The 22,181-nt window shown below is 42.6% G+C and overlaps 1 protein-coding gene across 1 annotated transcript in view; it reads right to left on the bottom strand.

The window, feature by feature from the left end:
• The window catches only part of ninj1 (ninjurin 1), a 40,310-nt gene that overhangs the window by 13,086 nt on the left and 5,043 nt on the right, over positions 1–22,181 (bottom strand). The window contains exon 2 of the mRNA XM_067998724.1: positions 1,943–2,171. Coding sequence (XP_067854825.1) covers positions 1,943–2,171 — 229 coding nt within the window. The remainder of the gene's footprint in view (positions 1–1,942; positions 2,172–22,181) is intronic.

Here is a 22,181-nt window from a genome sequence, read left to right as displayed (position 1 = left end):
TGCTGTACTGATCTTGTTCAAAGATTGCCACCAGCATCCTGCTCTTGGTAAGAAATAAACTTAATTTATGGAGAGAATATGTATATAATATGCAAAATACCAGGAGAGAAGTTGAAAGGAGTAACTATCTTAGCTTTAGATGCAGTTCCAAATAGTTTCAGTTTCATGACTTTTTTGTTTTAAGGATGAAATTCCTTCTAACATATTTTCTTCCCTTCACAGTTAAGTCTTACTTTTAGGTCCAAAAGGTGGTTGGGCAGATTTCATAAGGTGAAGTGGACTTTATGTCTGAATACAGTCATGCAAGGTATGCACATTCAATGAGAACTCCTGGCTCTCTGCAAGCCTGTAAGGAGGGCATAATTTGTTGAAATTTTGGCTGGTTTGGGCAAGCTTCACCAAAAAAAAGTGAGATCAGGAATATAGCAACGTCTTGTATTTGGCTCCTGGTCCAAATCTGTGGAACTGTGGTATTTTGTTTCCTCTGTTAGCAAAAAATTACTATGACCTTGAATACAAACTGAGCACACTAACACCTTATTTAAGCAGCAGCGCAGCAAAGGAAACTATATCGGTGCATGTAAAAATTATATTTTCACATTTTTTTTGTCTTTTAATGCAGTGTGCACTTGGGTGCACTGAGGCTGTGAGTGTGCTGGTGGTGTCCATGTTTTTACAACTGCAAATTCATCCATAATGGCAAGACTCTGCATTCAGATTACTTGGAATAATCTACCTTTCTTATTCATTGACTAAATTGACTATATTTAATACTTCCAAACAGCAGCCAAATTAGTTTTTTTTAAATTTTCTTTAAGTTCAACATGCAACTACTATCAATAAACTGCAATTATTCAGCTCCCACTCCATTATAATTGGGGTTTCCCCTGAAGGCCAAGTGAGTTATGGCAATAAGCTGTACAGACCAGAAGATATCAAGTTCAATTCCCAGCATGTGCTGAGTTAGCTGGTCTCAAGCAGGGTGCAGCGATTGGCCTCAGTATACATTGGCTAGGAAGTGAAAACAATTCAGCCAGGATTCCCAGTCCCAATAACCATTGGGGCGATGTTGAGGGTTCTGATGCCCTCAATAATCGAATAGTTTGCCAGCACTCGCTCACATCAGAACAATGGCCACTTGGGTTGTTGTTTTCTTATCTTTGTGCCCTTCCCATGGAGAAGAGTGTGAAGTAGTGGAAGGATTCACAGACTGACAGGCTGCAACATGAATGCCTCTTCCATGGTCATAACCATCTTTTTAAACCAGCCGATAGGGTGGTTAGTCTTATATGGCGGAAGTGTTTTATGGGCTCCCACAACCCATACAATGAGGGGGGCGAACCCACCCAGACGCGAGTATCCCGCTGGAAGACAGTGCAGAATTCAGACCCGGAGCTATGTCCTCCACTCACCGAAACTGTCTGGAGCGGGATTCCAACCCTGTGCCTTCTGACTCAGAGGCAAGAATGCTACCTTTAAGCTAAAGGCTTGCTCCGCCACTCAGGTGATGTAGCAGAAGGCTGCCAGTGCATGTAGAACTGTACCCCAGTAAGAATCGGTGCCTTCAGGATAAGAGAGGGAAATTGGGCGAGTTTGAAAATTTGGGTTTCATTGCCTCTTAGAATGTTGTAGAATTCCACAGCATACCAATACAAACTTTTTTCTCCACAAACATTCTCATTTATAAAAAGTTGTAATCAAATAATTGCTGGGTATAATTTCACCATTCAACAATTGACTGAAAATTCTTTGTAAAAATGCACTGTTCGTTATTTTACAAAGACTTTAAAAGCATTTAAGTCACAAATTTCTATTCTGCAAATTCTCTTGTCATTACACTGTTAATTGATACACCAGGAATCTATGTGGAGTACTAATAACAAGCAATTGGGTCTTACATGCAAAATGTAATTATCTTAATGTGACTCAGCATTTAACTCACCAATGAACAGTAATAAGATGCCCACTATTATCTGAAGTAAGAGTGATATACTTATGAGAATGATGACTGGCACATAGTAGTTGAAACTAGACCCTTGATCAATCACTGCTTTGAGCTGGGATGCATTGGCCATCAGCAAGGCAACATCCAGCATGCTTTCTGCTGCACTCTTCTTGTTGGCATAGTGATTGAAGTTGATGGATTGGTTTCGTCTCCTTCTGGGCAGATTCTGTTGTGGGCAAAATATGTTGAGACAAAGTTAGATTTGTGGTGCAGATAAAACTTAAACATTCACATTATTTGACTGATATTCTCAAAAATCCGGTTGGTTTTTGACTACAGTGTAGCCTGTCAAAGTTTTTCTCTGGGCAGCATCATCTATCAAACAGTGATTCTGAATTGTGCAATGGACACTAAGGACTATAACACACCTGTTACATATCTATAATATATTAAAAATCTTGCATCTGTGCACACTTCCTGTCTACAAAACCTTATTTCCTACTGTCATGTTTTTGTGTCATCCTTTTCCATTATAAATATTTATAATGGAAACAGCCTATGTAAACTTGTCACACTGTAATTATACTCCCCCACCAGTGGTGGCCATGTAGCACCTCAGTTTTGCATCTCTCAGCTTCTTAGTCTACCCTATGCACCAAAATTGCAAGACTGGTGGTAATTTGGGAAGTAGAGTTGGATCTTAACACTCTGCTTCCCAAAGTGCCTACAGTTTTGCTATGTAACTGTAAATAATAATGTAAAATCAAAATATATACAAAATTAAGGACAAACTTTATGACTTTAAAATGGATGGAATTACATTTGCTCGCCCTGATCCAATTATTCCCCACTCTCTATCACCCCTTCGACTGTTAGTCTTCACTCCCTGTGAGCAATGCCACAGTATTTGTTAGACTATTTCCCGTTTAATACCAGTATGACTTAATCCTTTAATTTGTATAAATCTTGGATATATAGCTTTTGAGCAAAAGTGTTTTCCAATTAATCTAAATTTTATATCTAAATCTTTTGTATCTCGATGAAATGAGAACTTTTAATTAACTTGCTTTTTAGCATGTACACCACATATACCTACAATGTTTTATAATTTTTCAGTAACGGGGAAAGATTATTTTAATTAAGCAATATGTTGTAATTACTAAAATTTCTTTGTTCTATTAATACAAGAAGTGTAACTTTTAAACATAAAGACTACTAAAACCCTTTTGAATCATATAAGTATGGGAAGGTTTACGTAATGATACTATTCTCTCCTCCGACAATGTAGAATTTTTAATCAGAATTTTAGGACATGTTAAAAACAAAATACAACAGTGAATAGATTTCAATTCACAGTCAATCATTCTTCATCCCTTCAATCAGTTTGGAAATGTGCTACAGGAACATAAGCAGTGGAATGCAATGTTATTGTGACAAACGTTTCTTGCTTGGTTTCCCTAAGGGCAGGTTAATACAATTTTATTTTGTTATGGCGTCCAGCTGCACACACCGGACAGCAACTGAAAGGCAGGTGATTGTGGGGATCCCATGGCTTCAGCCAGTGCTCACTTGCTGATGAACACCCATTTCATTCTAACATCCAGGGCCCGATTTTAGCACCCGCTACCGGGTGCGTTCTCGGCGGGGGGGCCCCGAAAATCCCGAAATCCCGGAGCGGGACCGGATCGCGCCTCGATCCTGCCCACGTCCGGGTTCCGCGCTGACGTGCGGAGGTGCGTGCGCAGCCCCCGCTGGTGGGAATCCCGCAGGCAATTAAAGCCAGCGGGATGCCACTTGAGTGTATTTACTTTGGTTGTTCAGGTCATTAACTGACCTGATTAAGGGACTCTGTGTGATTTTGGATAAACATGGGACTGTTTCACACACTGGGGGAAACAGTCCTAGTTGAAATGGACGTGTTGCAGCCGTCAGCCTGTGGCAGCTGCAAAGGTCCATTTGACAGGTTGGTGGGGGAGACCCTCAGCCATTGCAGGAGGCCGCTCTGTCATTTGGGACAAAGTTTGGCCTCCACCACCCTCCTCTTGATGGTCGAAGTCACCAACCTGCACACTTACCCCGGGGTCCGGAGACATGTACCTACCTTGCGGACCCCCTCAGATGTACATCTTGCGGATGGGGGCCGCCGTAGCTGCAGCCATGACCTCCTCGGAGGGCGAACGGCATCACCAGCCTCACCAGCCTCGCCATCCACGCCGTCCACCTCTGACACGTGGAGCTCCACAACAGAGTGCTGTGACACATCCACCTGTACAGCAGGAGGGAGGGCTACCGCAGAGAGAGATGAGTCGCAGAGGGCACTACCCTCGCCACACGTTCCACAGACCGAGGCTCAGCCTCCTGGACCTCTCTGAGTAGCAGTGCACACGGAGGCTCAGAGTCACTCGACATGTAGCCGTGGACATCTGCAGCCTCTTTCATGCCGAGCTGCTCGTGGCTGGCCCGTGCACCATCTTCCTACCTGTCGCTGTCAAAGTCACCACTGCCCTCCCGAACTTCTGCTCCACAGCCTTCCAGGCTGCAACCGGGGACATCCCCGATGTCTCTCAGTCGTCTGCGCAGAAGAGCCCTGCAAATACACCTACACCCACTCTGCAGTGACACACTGGGTGGCATCAGTGGTGGGTCCTCATAGGGATACCCAGGAGCGGGCATTATTGCACAAACCGGACAGGATTCGCGAAGACATGGCAGTCGTGGTGCCAATATAATGTGTGATGTGAGTTGTTCTTTAATTCAATAGAAGTAAGAACCATGACGAACCGTCAAACACCCTTGTGCATCCCCTTCATGCTCACGACACGTTTGCCTTACGCTGCCTACTGCACATATGTGATGCATGCCCTGTGGCTGCAGCACAGGTGGTGGCATGTTGAGTGAGGCTGGCCGTGAGAGAGATGCACGAGAGGGTGAGTATGGGATAGAGCCATGAGATTGTATGAGGATTGGGTTGCGTGGTAGTGGCGGGGTGCGTACTCGCGAGGTGAGTAGGTGCAGGTAAGTTGAGGATGAGGTTTGAGTGGGTATGAGGGGTCATGTGACAGAGTAGTGTTGGCAGTGCCGAAGGAGATGTGGGGTGGGGGCAGTGTTGTGGCAGGCGGAGTGTAGGGGAAAGACTACGTGTTCTCACTGTGGCTGACCTACTGAGGTCATTGGAGCGCCTCCTGCACTGTATGCAGGTGGGCGATATGTTGCTGGCGCAGGTGACCCCCTCTGCCACCTCGAGCCAGGCCTTCTTGGTGGCAGAGGTGGGCCGCTTCCTCCCGCCCGCCGGGGGGAAGATCTCTGTCCTCCCCCTCCTCCTCACCCCATCTAATGATACCTGGGATGAGGCATCATTAAACTGGGAGCAGCCTTCCCCCTGGGCTGCTCCATGCTGTAATTTTTGCTGTTTGTGGCAGCATCTGTCAGTGGAGGACTGCCCCTTTAAATAGAGCACCTCCAGCTGACAGATCTTACTGCGCATGCGCAGCCCGCCCGAGTCGCAGATCAGCATCGGGGAACCCGGAGGAGCAGGTAAGTGGATCCAATTAGTGTGTTGCCTGCTACGATCGCGCGGGCAACCCACTAATTTCACCGAGCGCGTTTTCAACGCGCCCGCTGGCCTACCCGCCGAGAACCCGCACCCCTGGTAAAATCGGGCCCCCAGTGGCTGAAGAGCTGCATCTGATAATCCAGCAAAGATTCATCAGGTGGTGTTTGTACTGAGAGTGACACTGGCAAAGCCCGAGTACAAGATTCAACAAAGATAGGGATCTCAATAGCGTCTTAGTTGATGGTGCAGTGTCTCATCAGGTAAATACACTGTGTGATGTAGCACTGAGCCATACAGATTGGAAGATGTGATCTCTGGCTCATGATGATTTCAGCTAGGGTGGGAGGGACACTATAACTGGCATAAGTGTCCTGGATTAAAGACAGGAAAAAATGTACTCAGGTTTCCTGTTTCTGATCACTATCCAATGATTTATGCTGGAAAGTGAGTATGTGAGAGTTTACTGTACTTCTTAATATTAATGTAAAATATATTAAACTCAGGATTTTAACTTTCACTGGTCTTTAATTACAAAATAATATGGGCTTCTCTGTGTTCTTATTGGTTTACTTAACCACTGACTTATCGTGTGTGTGACTGGTTGACAATCCCCTTTTTAATAACATTTTATTCAGCACTCCACATTAAGCTAACTATAGCAACATTTCTATTACCAAAATGTCAACTCAAATGCATCCAACATTTTGTCATGCCAAATTGGTATTAAGAATCTTGAATCTATTTCAAAATCTGTAGTCTGAGGCAGGAGGTAGATAGCAAAATGCAGGCACTATCTTACTGAGTACCTGTAACAATTTCTTTGTATGCCTAAGGTCAAGAGGTAAGGGAAATGTTTTTGATAGAAGAACAAATTGTTTAGGAAATACTTCGTTTTCTTTTGTTTTATGCACAACAATGCTAGTTGGTGCTAGTCTGAGGTCAGGAGATATCGAGACTCCGTTAGACTACATTATATGTGTTTTTTTTAAGGACTGCATTGGAAATGTATTCCATGTAAATATTTATAGAAATTATGCACAAGAACAGATGGTAAGATCAATATTTGGACAATTTTAATCGATTAAAGCAATGGGGTAATCTCATCAAAATGTTCCTAACTACAGTTATAGAGACTCAATCAATCATATTTAACTGTTTATATTGAATTTTTTCAGTATTTGTAAGTGTTTATCCACAAGTGGTTCAGAAATAACTCAGTAATTCTGGAAATGTCCTGAAATTAAATACACTCTTCTCCATACTCTGCGATTCTCAAAAGGCAGCACGTTGATGTATGGACTTAGTTGACAATCTCTCTTGTGAAGCTTGCACTTGTGCTTTTACCTGAGGGTTGTCTTCAGCTCCAAATAGGGCCACCTTCCTGTGGTACACCTTCTGCATTCGACAACAACTTGCATTTACATAGCGGCTTAATATAGAAAAAAAGTCTCAAGGTGCTAATCTAATTATAATTCACAATGTGGGGTGCCCTTCTGAACTTGAAATGCTGCGGCAATGTACAGCCCGATGGCTGCTAAGCCATGTTAAATGTCATGATGTGGAGATGCCGGTGATGTTAAATGTCAGATGACAAGGGAGTATTCAGTACTACTACTGGATACAAAGGGATGAGTTGACAAATGCCAACTGATCTTCTATCTGCACAGTGTGAATCATCTTAGAACTAACATGCCAGTGAAGTCCTGGTACTGGTAAAAATCTGCAGGAAACTTCTTGACACTATGGGCCCGATATTGCCATGGTGGCGGGTTCGCGGCGGGGGGGGGGGGGCGATTGGGCGCGTGGGTAACGCGCCCGGTGAAATCAGTCTGCCCCGCGCGCAATCGCAGGCTGATTGGATCCACTTACCTCTTGTTCCGGGTTCCCCGCTGCTAAGCTGCACGGTGGGCAGACTGCGCATGCGCAGTAAGGTCTGTCAGCTGGAGGAGCTCTATTTAAAGGGGCAGTCCTCCGCTGACGCCGCAAGAAATAGGAAAAATGACAGCATGGAGCAGCCCAGGGGGAAGGCTGCTCCCAGGTTTAATGATGCCTCACTCCAGGTATCATTGGATGGGGTGAGGAGGAGGGGGAGGACAGAGATCATCCCCCCGGCGGGCGGGAGGAAGTGGCCTGCCTCAGCCACCAAGAAGGCCTGGCTCGAGGTGGCAGAGGAGGTCACCTGCACCACCAACATATTGCCCACCTGCATACAGTGCAGGAGGCGCTGCAATGACCTAAGTAGGTCAGCCAAAGTGAGTACACTTACTCATTCCCCTACACTCCGTCTGCCACATCACCGCCCCCACCCCACATCTCCTTCTGCACTGCCAACACTACTCTGTCACATCACCCCTCACACCCACTCAAACCTCTTACCTGTACTTACTCACCTCGCCAGTACTCATCTCGCCACTACCACTCAACCCAATCCTCAGACAATCTCATGGCTCTATCTCATACTCACCCTCTCATGCATCTCTTTCACAGTCAGCCTCATTCAACCTGCCACGACCTGTGCTGCAGCCACAGGGCATGCATCACATATGTGCAGTAGGAAGCGTAAGGCAAACGTGTCGTGAGCATAAAGGGGATGCACAAGGGTGTTTGAGGGTTTGTCATGGTTTTTACTTCTATTTAATTTCTGAGCAACTCACATTACATATTATATTGGCACCACTACTGCCATGTCTTTGCGAATCTTGTCTGGTTTGTGCAATAATGCCCTTTCCTGAGGATCACAATGAAGACCCACAACTGATGACACCCATTGTGTCACTGCAGAGTGGGTGTAGGTGTATTTGCAGGGCTCTTTTGTGCAGACGACTGAGAGACGTCGGCGATGTCCCCGGTGGCACCCTGGAAGGATGCGGAGGAGAAGTTGTTGAGGGCAGTGGTGACTTTGACAGCGACAGGTAAGAAGATGGTGCTCGGGCCAGCCGGGAGCAGCTCGGCATGAAGGAGGCTGCAGATGTCCACGACTACATGTCGAGTGACTCTGAGCCTCCGTGTGCACTGCTGCTCAGAGAGGTCCAGGAAGCTGAGCCTCGGTCTGTGGACCCTGTGGCGAGGGTAGTGCCCTCTGCGACGCATCTCTCTCTGCCGTTGCCCTCCCTCCTGCTGTGCATGTGGATGTGTCACAGCACTGTGTTGTGGATCTCCACGTGTCAGAGGTAGACAGCGAGGCCGGTGATGCTGTTCGCCCTCCGAGGAGGTCATGACTGCAGCTACGGTGGCCCCCATCCGGAAGATGTACATCTGAGGGGGTCCGCAAGGTAGGTACATGTGTCTGGACACCCGGGTAAGTGTGCAAGGTGGTGAATTTTGTTGTTAGGAGGAGGGTGGTGGAGGCCAAACTTTGTCCAAAGTGACAGAGTGGCCTCCTGCAATGAGTGAGGGTCTCCCCCCACCCCCCACCCCCCACCCCCCCCCGCACCTGTCAAATGGACCTTTGCAGCTGCCACATGCTGATGGCTGCAACACGTCCATTTGAACTGGGAGTGTTCCCCCAGTACGGGGTAAAATCCCAACCCTCCTAAAATGTCACGGTAATCAGGTCTGTAAACGACCTGAAATACCAAAATAAATACCTTAATTGGCACCCCGCCGGCTTTAATTGCCGGCGGGAGTCCCACATGCGGGGGCTGCGCGCGCATGTCAGCGTGTCAGTGGGGAGCCCGGAAATGGGGCGGGTTGGATCCGGGCTCCGGACCCGCCCCAGGAATCCCCGATTTTCGTAGCCCCCCCGCCAGGAACGCACCCGATCACGGGTGCTAAAATCAAGCCCTATATTTTGGACTTGACATTTATTAAGGGTAATTGTGAAACAGATGATTTTTTTTGCAAACAGACTGCTTGTACTGTATGTTGGTGTATCCATCCACATTTGACCATTCCTTGGCACACACACAGTAATAGGTTGTGCAAGATTTAATTGTGAAGTGTATGGACATTCCATCATCCTATAATACAGTCCAAATCATTGTTACTTAGATCCTGAATAAAAAAAGTGACTGCCTTTTTCCTGAAGGCACTGCTATTGAAATGAACAGCTGTAAAAGTTATAAATTACGTTTTAACTGGCACCTACCAGACTCACAGCACAAGACTATCTCTGTCTCTTGACCCAGTTATAGACAGAATTTAGTACTGATCTGATGACATTCGACTGGCTACTTTTAAAACTCGAGTTAGCATCAACCCTTTTAGAGTACTACGTGCAACAAAGCAGACAAAGCCAAAATGTTGTTTGGTAAACTTGTCATCAAACTAATCAAAAAAATAGGGTAAGCTTGTCACATCAGCACTATACAATCTGATTACGTTTTAAGGTATAAATCAGATCAGATATCTCAGTGCGCCTAGATTAGAGAGGGAAATACGGGCCAGGATTCCTGCTCCCACTCGCTATCCAGGGACCTCAGCTAGAAGTGCAAATATGTGGAGATTGGATGAGGACAGGATTGCATTCTGTTGTGTCGCAGCCAATGCCTTCAGGAGAGAAAACTAGGAAAAAAAAACAAATCCTATTTTGATTATATGACTCAATCTTGCAACAAAAAATAATTGTAACAAAGGCTGCAACTCTTTGTTTTTAGCGGTGTTGTCTCCCCGTCCCCAAAGATTGACCATTCTAACACATCATTCTAGCCATGCTTATAAACTTTGGAGCCTTGTGATAACATTTGTTAAATGACACTGATGTGATCTGCTAGCATTTTTTGTAATGTGACTTTTATACACTCTGCAAGCTGATAAACAGGAACAATCCTATCTTGCTGAATAATTAATGGTAAGAACCACTAATACTGTGCAGTATTTTTTTATTGTTATGAAATGAATCGAGCCAACTAAAATGAGAGAAAAGTGCAAACCCGCGTTGTATGCATATAGGCTTGTATGCTATAGGAAAAAAATCACATTTAAGATGATTTATTGTTGCACTTAATACATTTATTGTGTGATCTTAATTCATCACCTTAAATTCCTCCCACCACAATTGCCACCAGTGACAGACTAATCACGAATACTTCACCCGGGCATTGAATAGCTAAAGAAATGCTCTCTCCATATACAACATAAGTATGAAAGGATAAAATCTATAATGGACTACTGGATGTTTTTCGCAATTTAAGTAGATATAGTGTGAACATTTCCTACACGCACAGACACCAATACACTTTAAATAGTAGTGACAATATTGCAAACCTTATTTTATGGTTCAAGCTTTCTGCAAACACTTTTGTCTTGTGCTCACAGCAAAAATTGACTTAAAAGCCCCTATAACCTGACGAATGTCCAGATCAATCGGGAAAATTCCATATATGTCTTACCTCCTGGCCTCCATTTTGAAATTTGGTAAGGGAACACATCTTCCATTTTAACTCTAGTCATTTTAAATCATTATATAAAATAAAGGCAGATTTTCACTGTTGTCACATCTTCTTCACTTGGCTTCCAACTGTGCATCTGCAACAAAAGTAGGAGTGTGCAACTGTTCACCCCTCTTACTGAGTTTTTTCCCAACAGAATGTGATGACTGTCAAATGTAGCGCAGGGGTTATTGCATTTACACAGCAATTCCTTGTTTTAGACCATGTGGAAAAGAAGACCTAGAGGATGCTCTATTTCAACTTGTATAAAGACACATTCAGCTGAATTGAGGGTATACACAATATTTTTTATGTTACTGCCCCTTTAAATCTGTCAATGACATCAATAATACCCTCTATTTAAACTTGAGCTATAGATGTCCCAAGGAGCCAAAAAGAAATTCCACCAAGACTTGGGCCTCTTCAAAATTCCCATATAAGCCCCTACCCACACATCTCATTTGTAGGCCAAAAAAAACCACCATACAAACAAGCATACTGTAGAAACTGCCAAGAATCCAGACCACTTAGCATGATGCATCCAAGTCCACGCCATTATCTGTACAAATAAATTCCAATAAGACCATATTGGTTTTACTATAACATGCAAGGTCATTGGAAGGAGACAAGGAAACCAGAGTTAAAATTCCAGTTTGAACTGATTTCCACCCCATCAATTATTGGGGGTGAGTTTTCGTGTCTTGGCCTGAGAAAGTGTCATATCACGCCTGTTAATTTGGGCCAGACGGTCCCACTTTCCTAAATGAAGAGAATAAGATAGATGCGGAAAGGAAAGAAAAATTATTACAAAGTGTAGGTACAGTAGCATTCAAAATACATGGGGAGGAGAATAAAAAGGAATGAGAGAAAAAGTACGATTATGACCTCTTAACCCAACCACCCCTCGATGCAGTGTACAACATATGCACAAGGTAGATTGCCCTAGAGAAATTTGATCGAAGTGGGAACTATTTTGGGATGACTGCATCTTTCATGGAAGTGACTAAAAAATTTGACTATGATTGTATTGAAATCTAGCCATGGAAAGATTGGCACAAGTGGGAAGTCCCCATTGGTGATTGAGGTTATCTTATCCGGCCACAGGACAAACACAGAAGTTTACACAAGTTGTTTATTGAAATTTAACTTCAAGAATATGCCCAGTATAGCCACAAATAGTAACTGTTATTCCAGTGAAATGACAACCACCTTATTGCATGATGATGCAGCAGCCTGTTCAGTAATGCCAAAAATGGCAGTGGATTGTGAGTCTACGCAGACATATTATTATGGACTGTGTTTAGTCAGGATTATATGAAATTCTCACTTAAGAGTTAGAGACAGTCCAAAATTATCCTCAGCTCTGAAACAGCACCAAATCAAAATTAAAATGTTTTTGTGCAGAGAAGAAAAATGTTGAGTTTTATTGATTCCTCCTCTTCTAGTTTATAACAAAGACAGTTGCACAAAATTAATTTAATGGAGATTATTTGAAAGGAAAATTGCATGTTTAGGTGGTTCTCAAAGGGTTAAAGGGTTTGCTGTGACATTTCCCATCGCTAGTGTTTGTCATTGTTGGTGTCACTGAACTTACTGCTTTGGACATATATAACTGAGGACTTTGTAAGCTTGTTATTCTCATAACATCCTGCCCTATACAAAGTCACTATTGCTAAAGGGACTAAGCACATCCAGACTTCTTAAGAACATGAACGCATAATGCAGAAAGATTTAAATTCCAAAGCTAGTGACCAGAGTTTCTATCAGCACAATGTGTTATTGTAGGTTTGGTTTTAAGTTTTCTTTTTTAGTTTTTTGACTTTGTAAAAATAAGCCACATGTATATTAGTCTTTATCAATAAACAAGAGTCAAAAATGTGTTGAATAAAGCACAAAAGTAATTCGATGCAAAGCCCATCAATATGCCTTAACCTCAACCTCAGAAGGGTATGTCTTTCTGCACTTGTCTGACAGTTTCATTTCACAAATTCTAGTGATACCTTCAAGTGAGATTGCCAATTAGTGCTAAATTGAGGCAGTTTTGTGTCCACATCATTAGGAAATGGGTTCAGACTGCCAAAACTTGTCCCACGTACAACTCATAAAGCAAGCAGAGAGGGAAGGCCTTCATCTTATTTAACTGGACTAGATTCAAAGACATGTTCTCAAATGTTAAAGGGCAATATGCAAATCTGCTACACCACCTGTCCAATCTGGGCGGCGGTGGGGTTGGTGGGGGGAACATTTAGGGACAATTCTGCAATTTGGAGCGGTGGGGGGGGAAAGGAAGACATAACTTGTGCCTAAAAATTTGAGAGGGGACACACTCCATTTCTCCTTTCCATCCTTCCTCCTTCAAATAGTTGCATTTATGTTCTAGGTTAAATTTCTGCCCAGGCTGAGATGATAGTTCTCTCTCTCTGGCTGCAAGAAACACCATACAAGATAAGTTTGGACAGTTTCAACCCTTAGTGGGCACCAGGCCTATGTGGTCTATTTGATATTGTAAGAAGTGGAAAATTGTTCTATTCCCTGACACTAACATCTCTCACGTTTCATGTTAAAACAAGTAATGACCGATTGTCATTTCTAGCTCGTGGCTATTTTTGTACATCCATCTCATTTATCATTTTGGAATATATCCAAAAGAACGTGTGGTTTCCATTAGCAACAGGTCCAAAGGAAATGAGTCATTGTAAATTCTAATGGCATTGTGAGTGATTAGCCTAAGTATATGTTGGTTCTAATTTTGGTTCTGCAGTATTTGTAGAATTGTAGCTTAAATAAGGCAGATATAAACAATACCCTTAACAAAATATTGGAGATTCTCTTGGCTCAGTTGTCAAAGATGGAACTAAGCGCAGAAGTTAGTGAGTCCAAATTGTTCATAAGTAAGTTGTTCAGGTCCCCTTGCAGGACAGATAAATCCCATATTCATTCAGTAGCTACTTAATGCAGCGCAGCAGAAAGTTAATAAGAGCAATAAGTGTGGGGTCACTTTAATTCTTTTATCCCTTAATGTGAAGCACTTGTGCACTATAATGGAAATCCTATAAACAGGGATTGAAATTAGGGAAAGATCCAAAATTATTTGTTTCTAGCCCCAATTTCATTCAGAGAATGAAAATACCCCCCAAAGAGACAGATACATAAAGATAGAAAAAAACTGTGTGAAAGATATGCAGAGAGAGAGAGACACAGAGGTGTAGGAAAGTTGCAGATGAACAGCAATTTGCCTGAGAGTGGAAAACAATCATAGACAAATATGCCGATGATTTAAAAGAGAGAAGCTGCTAAGTTCATTGACCTGTATAACTTTGGACTATATGGAGTCCAGAAGCAAAGAGATTTTTCTGCATGCCATGAAACAGGCTTACAGTATTCCATCGCTGGACACATTTAGCCCACTAGGCACTGATATTGACAAGTAGGGTTGTTAAAGAATTCTTCCCAAAGTGTTGTGCAATGCAATATCCTCTATTTGATTTAAGGGCCTAGGCTTTCTGCCTTTTTTCCAGAACCCCCATCGCGCCACCAATTTTTCAGCAGTTCTGAGGTAAGCTGAAGTAGAAAGCTACCCCAAGACACACTCAGCCGTCTCTTCACCATTTTCCAGGGGCCAGCCCATCAGTGCACAATATACCCCCTGTATGTGGGCAGGCATATGGTAACAACATGCAAATGTGGGAAACATGGCCTCTGCCATATTCCCTGTCATTTGCAGTCTTCAAACGCTGGGCACAGAGGCTGTCTGTTGGGCGTGCTGTGCTCAAAGGATGGCGGCTGGGGTCTTGGGGCATAGAGCCTGTGCAAGCACTCTCGGAGTGCCATCATCGACATAAAAGAAAAAATATTGGAGCAGACAGCTCGCTGGCTGCATTGGTGTCAGACCACCCGAGGCTTGTCTGTCACATGTAATTGACCCCAGGGCCGGAATAAGAACCAGGCTTGCAGGTACAGTATCTCTGGGGTGGGCAGAAGTCACCGGAGAAGCACCCTAATCAAGGGGAGGGCGGAAAGTCTAGACCGAGAGCTCAGCCCACTGTCTTTCTCTTCCTAATTGAAGTCTTTCTGTTGTTCCTGTTACATCAGTATAGTTACATTTATGGAGAAATAAGAGATCAAAAGCACTGAAAATTGCCATCTGCACAATGAGTTAGAATCACCAGTGGGTTTGGTTACCACAGAGAAATGTTAGCGTTGTATCTGCAATGCAAGCCAGACAAAGAAATGATTCACACCTTCAAAAGTTATAGAGTGTCAGCGCCATAAAATGGTCCATTTTGCTGATACTTTGCTTGATATCTTAATAATGAGCTTAACTATTGCAACTGATGCATCATTTACAGTTTTATCACCATGGAGATGCTATTATGCTGTTTAGATCTGGCTCCTTGAACTGGATGTAGTTTCCTGTACGATTTACATAAAGGGCTATCCTGTGTCAGTTCAGCCTCTGGGGGATATTAAATCCACTTGTTGACTTAATTCTAATAGAATCTGCAAGAGATAAGCATCTCTTGTTAGACTGAAGTGAATCTCTTGCTTTGCAACCCTAATGCAAAACTTTCTGTGCATGAAATGTGCCCTTGTTTTAGTGGTATCCTAATTTTCCTCACCTTTAAAACTCCCATGCCATTAGCTAATACAAGTGGTCTGCCTTCAGTTGGGAGAGCAGAGCGGCAAATTACCTCCAGTTTAAACCAATGGTGGTCTGCAACTAGCCAGTTGAGGCATATAAGTGCACTGGCTTGCCTTCCACCATCTCATCTTATCCCCTCCCTCTGGGAAGCCCCTTTATGCAATTGATATGATTTCAGGAGCAGTGTATTTACATTTTTTCATGAGACTATTTTGTCAGCTGCTGTCACTCTTCACAATAACATTTTGTGAGAAAACCACCAAATGGTCCATTAAATTTAAATCCCTGTGCTTTCAATCCATAATGCTGAGATAACTCTTGTAATAAAAATCCAAAACCATGTCCTGTGCCATTGTTCTAAGTAATACTTTATTTCATAAACTTGCATCAGCAGGCTGCCTGATGAGTCAGTCAGTTAGTTGTGTGGGGGATTTTTCTTTGCTAGTCAGAATCACATTTGTTTCATGTGCAGTATTTCAGTATGTAGATCAAATTAACATCATACTCATTGGCTTCATTGCTGTGAAGTGCTTTGGGACGTCCTGAATTCATGAAAGGCACTATATAAATGCAAGTTATTTCTTTCTTTCTTAAAACGGCCCTGCCTTCTGTGTAGAGATAGAGTTTATTCTGTCAGAACAACAGAAACTCCTGGCTTTGCTAACAGAATTGAAGCAAACAGATTTAATAATTTATTTTTTCCTAAAAGTATATGAGGGACACTGTTGTCAAACATGAAAGACAGTTACAAGGGGGACGATTTTGTTCTTTACAGATGGTGCTTTCCAAATTCTTCCTGCGCTAATGGATATGTCTACATAAGAAACAATGGTGCATCACTGAGTGGTAAAAAAATTCCTTTCCTATGTTAGAAACAAAGTAAATATACACCTCTGTGATTAAATTACAATCGTATGTACACTTTTTAAAAAGCTCACAATGCATTGATAAAGCTGTCTCTTCCTACAGCTCTGCAGGAAGTTACTTGATGAAAACTTCCTAAGGGGTCTGATGCCATGTAAGAAATGTTGCAGTGGTATACTCTGCCTGGATAATGCCCATTTCCTCTTCAAGATAGTACAAATTAAGTTCACAAAGTATTCTTTAATCTGACTTAGTATCTCCAATGTGTAAAAGGTTGATTTTTGAAAATCTTGCTCCCAGCAGAAGGCCTTGCCTGTCAGGAAAATGAGGGGGTGCTCCCCATAATTGTTCGTCCATTCATTTTAATCATGAGAATCTCATCTGCGATTTTCTAATATGTGCTCCAGGTAAGTGAGGCTCTCTGCTGGGAATGCAATTCTGTAAAGTTGTCCCTGTAGGCCCAGATTTTCCTTGTAATTTTCTGCTCAAGAATGGTGTAAGAGCCGCGTTGCACTGGGTTTTTCCAAATAAATACGCACGAAAGTGACTTATGCCAGATTTACACCAGAACCTCTCTACTCACGAATTTCCTTGATCATGGCACCATTCCTGAGTTACATCTACCGAAACACCACTTAGCTCATTAACATAGCTCTCCCCAACCCGTGCAAAAGACCACAATTTTAGGCGCAGCAGGGCTAAAAGTTGCTATTGCTGGTGTTTTATGATGATTCTTTTTATTTCTCCTTACTGAGACCAGCACTGTATTTTCTATATCTTTGAATGCTTTTTTATGGCATCAGACTCTGTTACATTAAAAAGACAAAAGCTTCCACAATTGCATTTTCTTAAACATGCTGTCCTTATTGTGCATAGATGATGGCATCAAACTTTAATTTTCCTAACATGAATAAGATAAAGAGGGACTTAAAGAAGGCAGATGGCACACGTTTTGCTTTTCCTTGGACCCCAATTGTTTATGCTTATCATTGCAGCATATGCTAATTAGATTCCCAGGAAATTTCGGCGTAAGTCTGTTTGAGGAAATTCTGGCCCAGTATAATGCCTAAATCCATTAAAGAACACCAGTGCTAAAATATGTTTGAATTAAATCTTGCACTTCCACTCAGATTTGGGGACAATTATTGAGTGTTCAGTGAATCAATGTGAAACTATCAATAAGGTTCAACAAATACTGGGAGGTATCTTGAGAGTGTTAGAATAACCTGCTTTGCTCACGATTAAACCTTGTACAGATCATTGGTGAGCCCTCATTGAGAATATTGTGTACTATTGGGCATACTACCTTCACAAGAACATTGATATATTGGAGAAGGCTCAGAGAACAAGGATATTTAGGTTGTAAATTAGGATAAAATCTTACAGACATAAGTGGCAATGGAAATGAGAAGAGACTGAAATTAGACATAATCATAAATGATGAGATAAATGATTAATGTAGTTACAAGTGGATTTCTAGTGTATTGTTCAATTTATATTAGGTGGCACATGAAATAACTTTTTTCTCAGAAGATTAAATGTGATCCATGATAGAGAGAATAGTGTTAGCCATCCCACTAACTCTAGTTACATTCGGGAACATTGGATTAATAGGCTGAATGGACTTATCTCATGCCATGTTTTATATTCTTAGTTCTTGCACAATTGAAATTTTTCTGGAGTTTGAATTCAATCTATAATTAAACCATGATAACCTAAAATATTAACATTTTACATTCATATATGTCTGTTCTGAAGTGATAAGCAACAAATAAATTCAGACATGGTACTATTGGATATCAGTTCAATGCATTAATGTACCAATGATGAATGCATTTGCAATACCAACAAAAACAACTTGCATTTATATAGTGCCTTTAACATCCTAAAACGTCCCAAGGCGCTTCACAGGAGAGTAATCAGACAAAAATTGACACTGAGCCAAAGGAGTCGACATTAGGACAGGTGACCAAACGCTTGATCAAAGAGATAGGTTTTAAGCAGCGTCTTAAAGGAGAAGGGAGAGGTGGAGAGGCAAAGAAATTTGGGGAGGGAATTCCAGAGCTTCGGGCCTAGATGGCTGTAGGAATGGCGGTCAATGGTGGGGTGAAGAAAGTTGGGGATGCACAAGAGGCCAGAGTTGGTGGAACGCAGAGTTCTTGGATGGTTGCAGGGCTGGAGGAGGTTACAGAGATAGGGAAGAGTGAGACCAGAGGAATTTGAGCACGAGGGTGAGAATTTTAAATTTGAGGCATTGCTGGACCGCGAGCCAATGTAGGTTAGCGAGCACAGGGGTGATGGGTGAACAGGGCTTGGTGCAAGTTAGGATACGGGCAGCAGAGTTTTGGATGAGCTCAAGTTTAAGGAGGATGGAAGATAGGAGAGCATTGGAATAGTTGTGTCTGGAGGTAACAACAGCATGGATGAGGGTTTCAGCAGCAGATGGGCTGAGGCGGGGTGGAGACAGGCGATATTACGGAGGTAGAAGTAGGCAGTCTTTGTGATGGAGAGGATATGCGGTCAGAAGTTCAGCTCAGGGTCAAATAAGACACTACAGTTGCAAACAGTCTGGTTCAGCCTGAGACAGTGAGGGGGATAGAATTGGTGGCTAGGGAACGGAGCACGTGGCTAGGACTGAAGACAATGGCTTCAGTCTTCCCAATATTTAATTGGAGGAAATTTCAGCTCATTCAAGACTGGATGTCGGACAAGCTGTTTGACAACACAGAAGACAGTGGAGGGGTTGAGAGAGAGATGACGGTGAGGTAGAGCTGGGTATTGTCAGCGTACATGTGGAACCTGACGTTGTGTCTTCAGATGATTTCACCGAGGGGTAGTATGTAGATGAAAGATAGGAGGGGGCCAAGGATAGATCTTTGGGGGAAATCCAGAGGTAATGGTGTGGGGGCGGGAAGAGAAGGGCCGGTATTGAAAAACCTATGACTTCATCCCTAAAACATTAGTTACATTAAGACAACATTAGATTAGTAAACATACAGACCACACTGTAAACTTCCACTACAGTTATTTTTTCCATTTTAACTTTATATATGTTGAATTGCAAAATATTCCTTCAACCTCAGGCCAGCAGGGTGAGTCCAACACTACAAAGCAGCCATGAAAGGATTTATAGAAATATATTATAAACGTCAACATGTTGAGTGAAATTGAGAGTAAGAATTTGCTTACGGCAACTAAACTTTAAAATACTCCTATGACTTAATATCCTGGATACATTTCTTCTCCTTTTGAATGAAATAGGATTCCTCTTTAATCTTGCAACTACTGTACATTACTATTTTCTCTGGACATTTTCATATTTTATAACTGCACACTTGGCAAGTCACTATACAACTATTTTAGCAGCACATTTTCCAGTGGTTTACTGTGTAAAAATGTATTTCGTCTCAAAGATGCTCTTCGCTGAATATCCACACTTGTCAGTGAATAAAAAGCTGTTTAAAAGTTATTTCATACACGTGTGTGAAACTGTTGGCATTATCATGTGGATTTTCTAGCTGGTGTATTATTGGATTTGATGTTATTGCCCTACTGATTTTATGGGAGTTTGGTTAGTTTGCAATTGCTATTAGAATCATAGAATGGTTACAGCAGAGAAGGAGGCCATTCGGCCCACTGAGCCCGTGCTGGCTCTTTGTAAGAGCAATCCAGTTAGTCCCATTCCCGCTACTCTTTCCCCGTAGCCCTGCAAATTTTTTCCCTTCAAGTATTCCTTTTTGAAATCCAAGATTCAATCAGCTTCCACCACCCTTTCAGGTAGCGCACCCCAGATCATAACTACTCACTGCGTAAAAAGTTTTTCCTCATGTCGCCTTTGGTTCTTTTGCCAATCACCTCAAATCTGTGACCTCTGGTTCTCGACCCTTCCACCATTTACTTTATCTAAAACCTTCATGATTTTGAACACTTCTATCAAATCTCCTCTTAACTTTCTCTGCTCTAAGGAGAACAACCCCAGCTTCTCTAGTCTATCCACATAACTGAAGTCCCTCATCCCAGGAATCATTCGAGTAAATCTTTTCTGCACCTTCTCTAAGGCCTTGACATTCTTCCTAAAGTGCGGTGCCCAGAATTGGACACAATATTCCAATTGTGGCCGAACCAATGTTTTATAAAGGTTCAACATAACTTCCTTGCTTTTGTACTCTATGCCTCTACTTATAAAGCCCAGAATCCCATATGATTTTTTAACCGCTTTCTCAACCTGTCCTGCCACCTTCAAAGATTTGTGCACATATACCCCCAGGTCTCTCTGTTCTTGCACCCCCTTTAGAATTGTACCATTTAGTTTATATTGCCTCTCCTCGTTCTTCCTGCCAAAATGTACCACTTCACACTTCTCTGCGTTAAATTTCACCTGCCCTGTGTCTGCCCATTCCACCAGCCTGTCTAGGCCCTCTTGAAGTCTATTACTATCCTCCTCACTGTTTACTATACTTCCAAATTTTGTGTCACATGCAAATTTTGAAATTATGCCCTGTACACCCAAGTCCAAATCATTAATATATATCAAAAAAAGCAGCGGTCCTAGTACCGAAGCCCTGGGGAACACCAGTGTATACCTTCCTCAAGTCCAAAAAACAACCGTTCACCACTACTCTCTGTTTCCTGTCACTTAGCCAATTTCATATTCATGCTGCCACTGTCCCTTTTATTCCATGGGCTTCAATTTTCCTGCAAGCCTATTCTGTGACACTTTATCAAACACCTTTTGAAAGTCCATATACACATCAATCGCATTGCCCTCATCAACCCTCTCTGTTACCTCATCAAAAAACTCAATAGTTAAACACGATTTGCCTTTAACAAATCCGTACTGGCTTTCCTTTATTAATCCACACTTGTCCAAGTGACTATTAATTTTGTCCCGAATTATCATTTCTAAAAGCTTCTCCACCACCGAGATTAAACTGAATGGCCTATAGTTGCTGGGTTTATCCTTACACCGTTTTTTGAACAAGGGTGTAACATTTGCAATTCTCCAGTCCTCTGGCACCACTCCTATATCTAAGGAGGATTGGAAGATTATGGCCAACACCTCTGCATCCCTACTTCCCTCAGCAACCTAGCATGCATCCCATCCGGACCGGGTGACTTATCTACTTTAAGTACAGTTGACCTTTCTACTACCTCCTCTTTATCAATTTTTAGCCCATCCATTATCTCAACTACCTCCTCTTTTACTATGACTTTGGTAGCATAGAAAATAGGAGCAAGAGTAGGCCATTCGGCCCTTCGGGCCTGCTCCACCATTCAAAATGATCATGGCTGATCGTCTAACTCAGCATCTTCTTCCTTGATAAAGACAGAAGCAAAGTATTCATTTAGTACCTCAGCCATACCCTCTGCCTCCGTGCCTGGATCTCCTTTTTGGTCACTAATCGGCCCCACTCTTCATCTTACCACCTGTTTACTATTTATATGCCTATAGAACACTTTTGGATTCCCTTTTATGTTAGCCGCCAGTCTATTCTCATACTCTCTCTTTGCCCCACTTAATTTCCTTTTTCACTTCTCGCCTAGTTCTCACTTGTATTATCAACCTGACACCAAAGTGGCCTCAATTTCACCCAGGTCACACGAGGACTGGTGTGAAAAATTGTCACACTAGCACAGGAGGGGGTGCTCATCTGAGGTGTCCAAAAATGTAGAGTGTTTCTTTCCCAGCACTAACATCCCTCAGCCCACATGTAAAAGAAAAGTTTTTTGCACCTTTTTTGAGTTGGTTTAATATGAAATATTTCTCTGATTTAACCTTGTGTCTACATTACAATTTTCTATTCCTGG

Source organism: Heptranchias perlo, chromosome 17 (assembly GCF_035084215.1).
Source record: "Heptranchias perlo isolate sHepPer1 chromosome 17, sHepPer1.hap1, whole genome shotgun sequence".
NCBI lineage: Eukaryota > Metazoa > Chordata > Chondrichthyes > Hexanchiformes > Hexanchidae > Heptranchias > Heptranchias perlo.
This window is presented reverse-complemented; position numbering and strand designations above follow the sequence as displayed.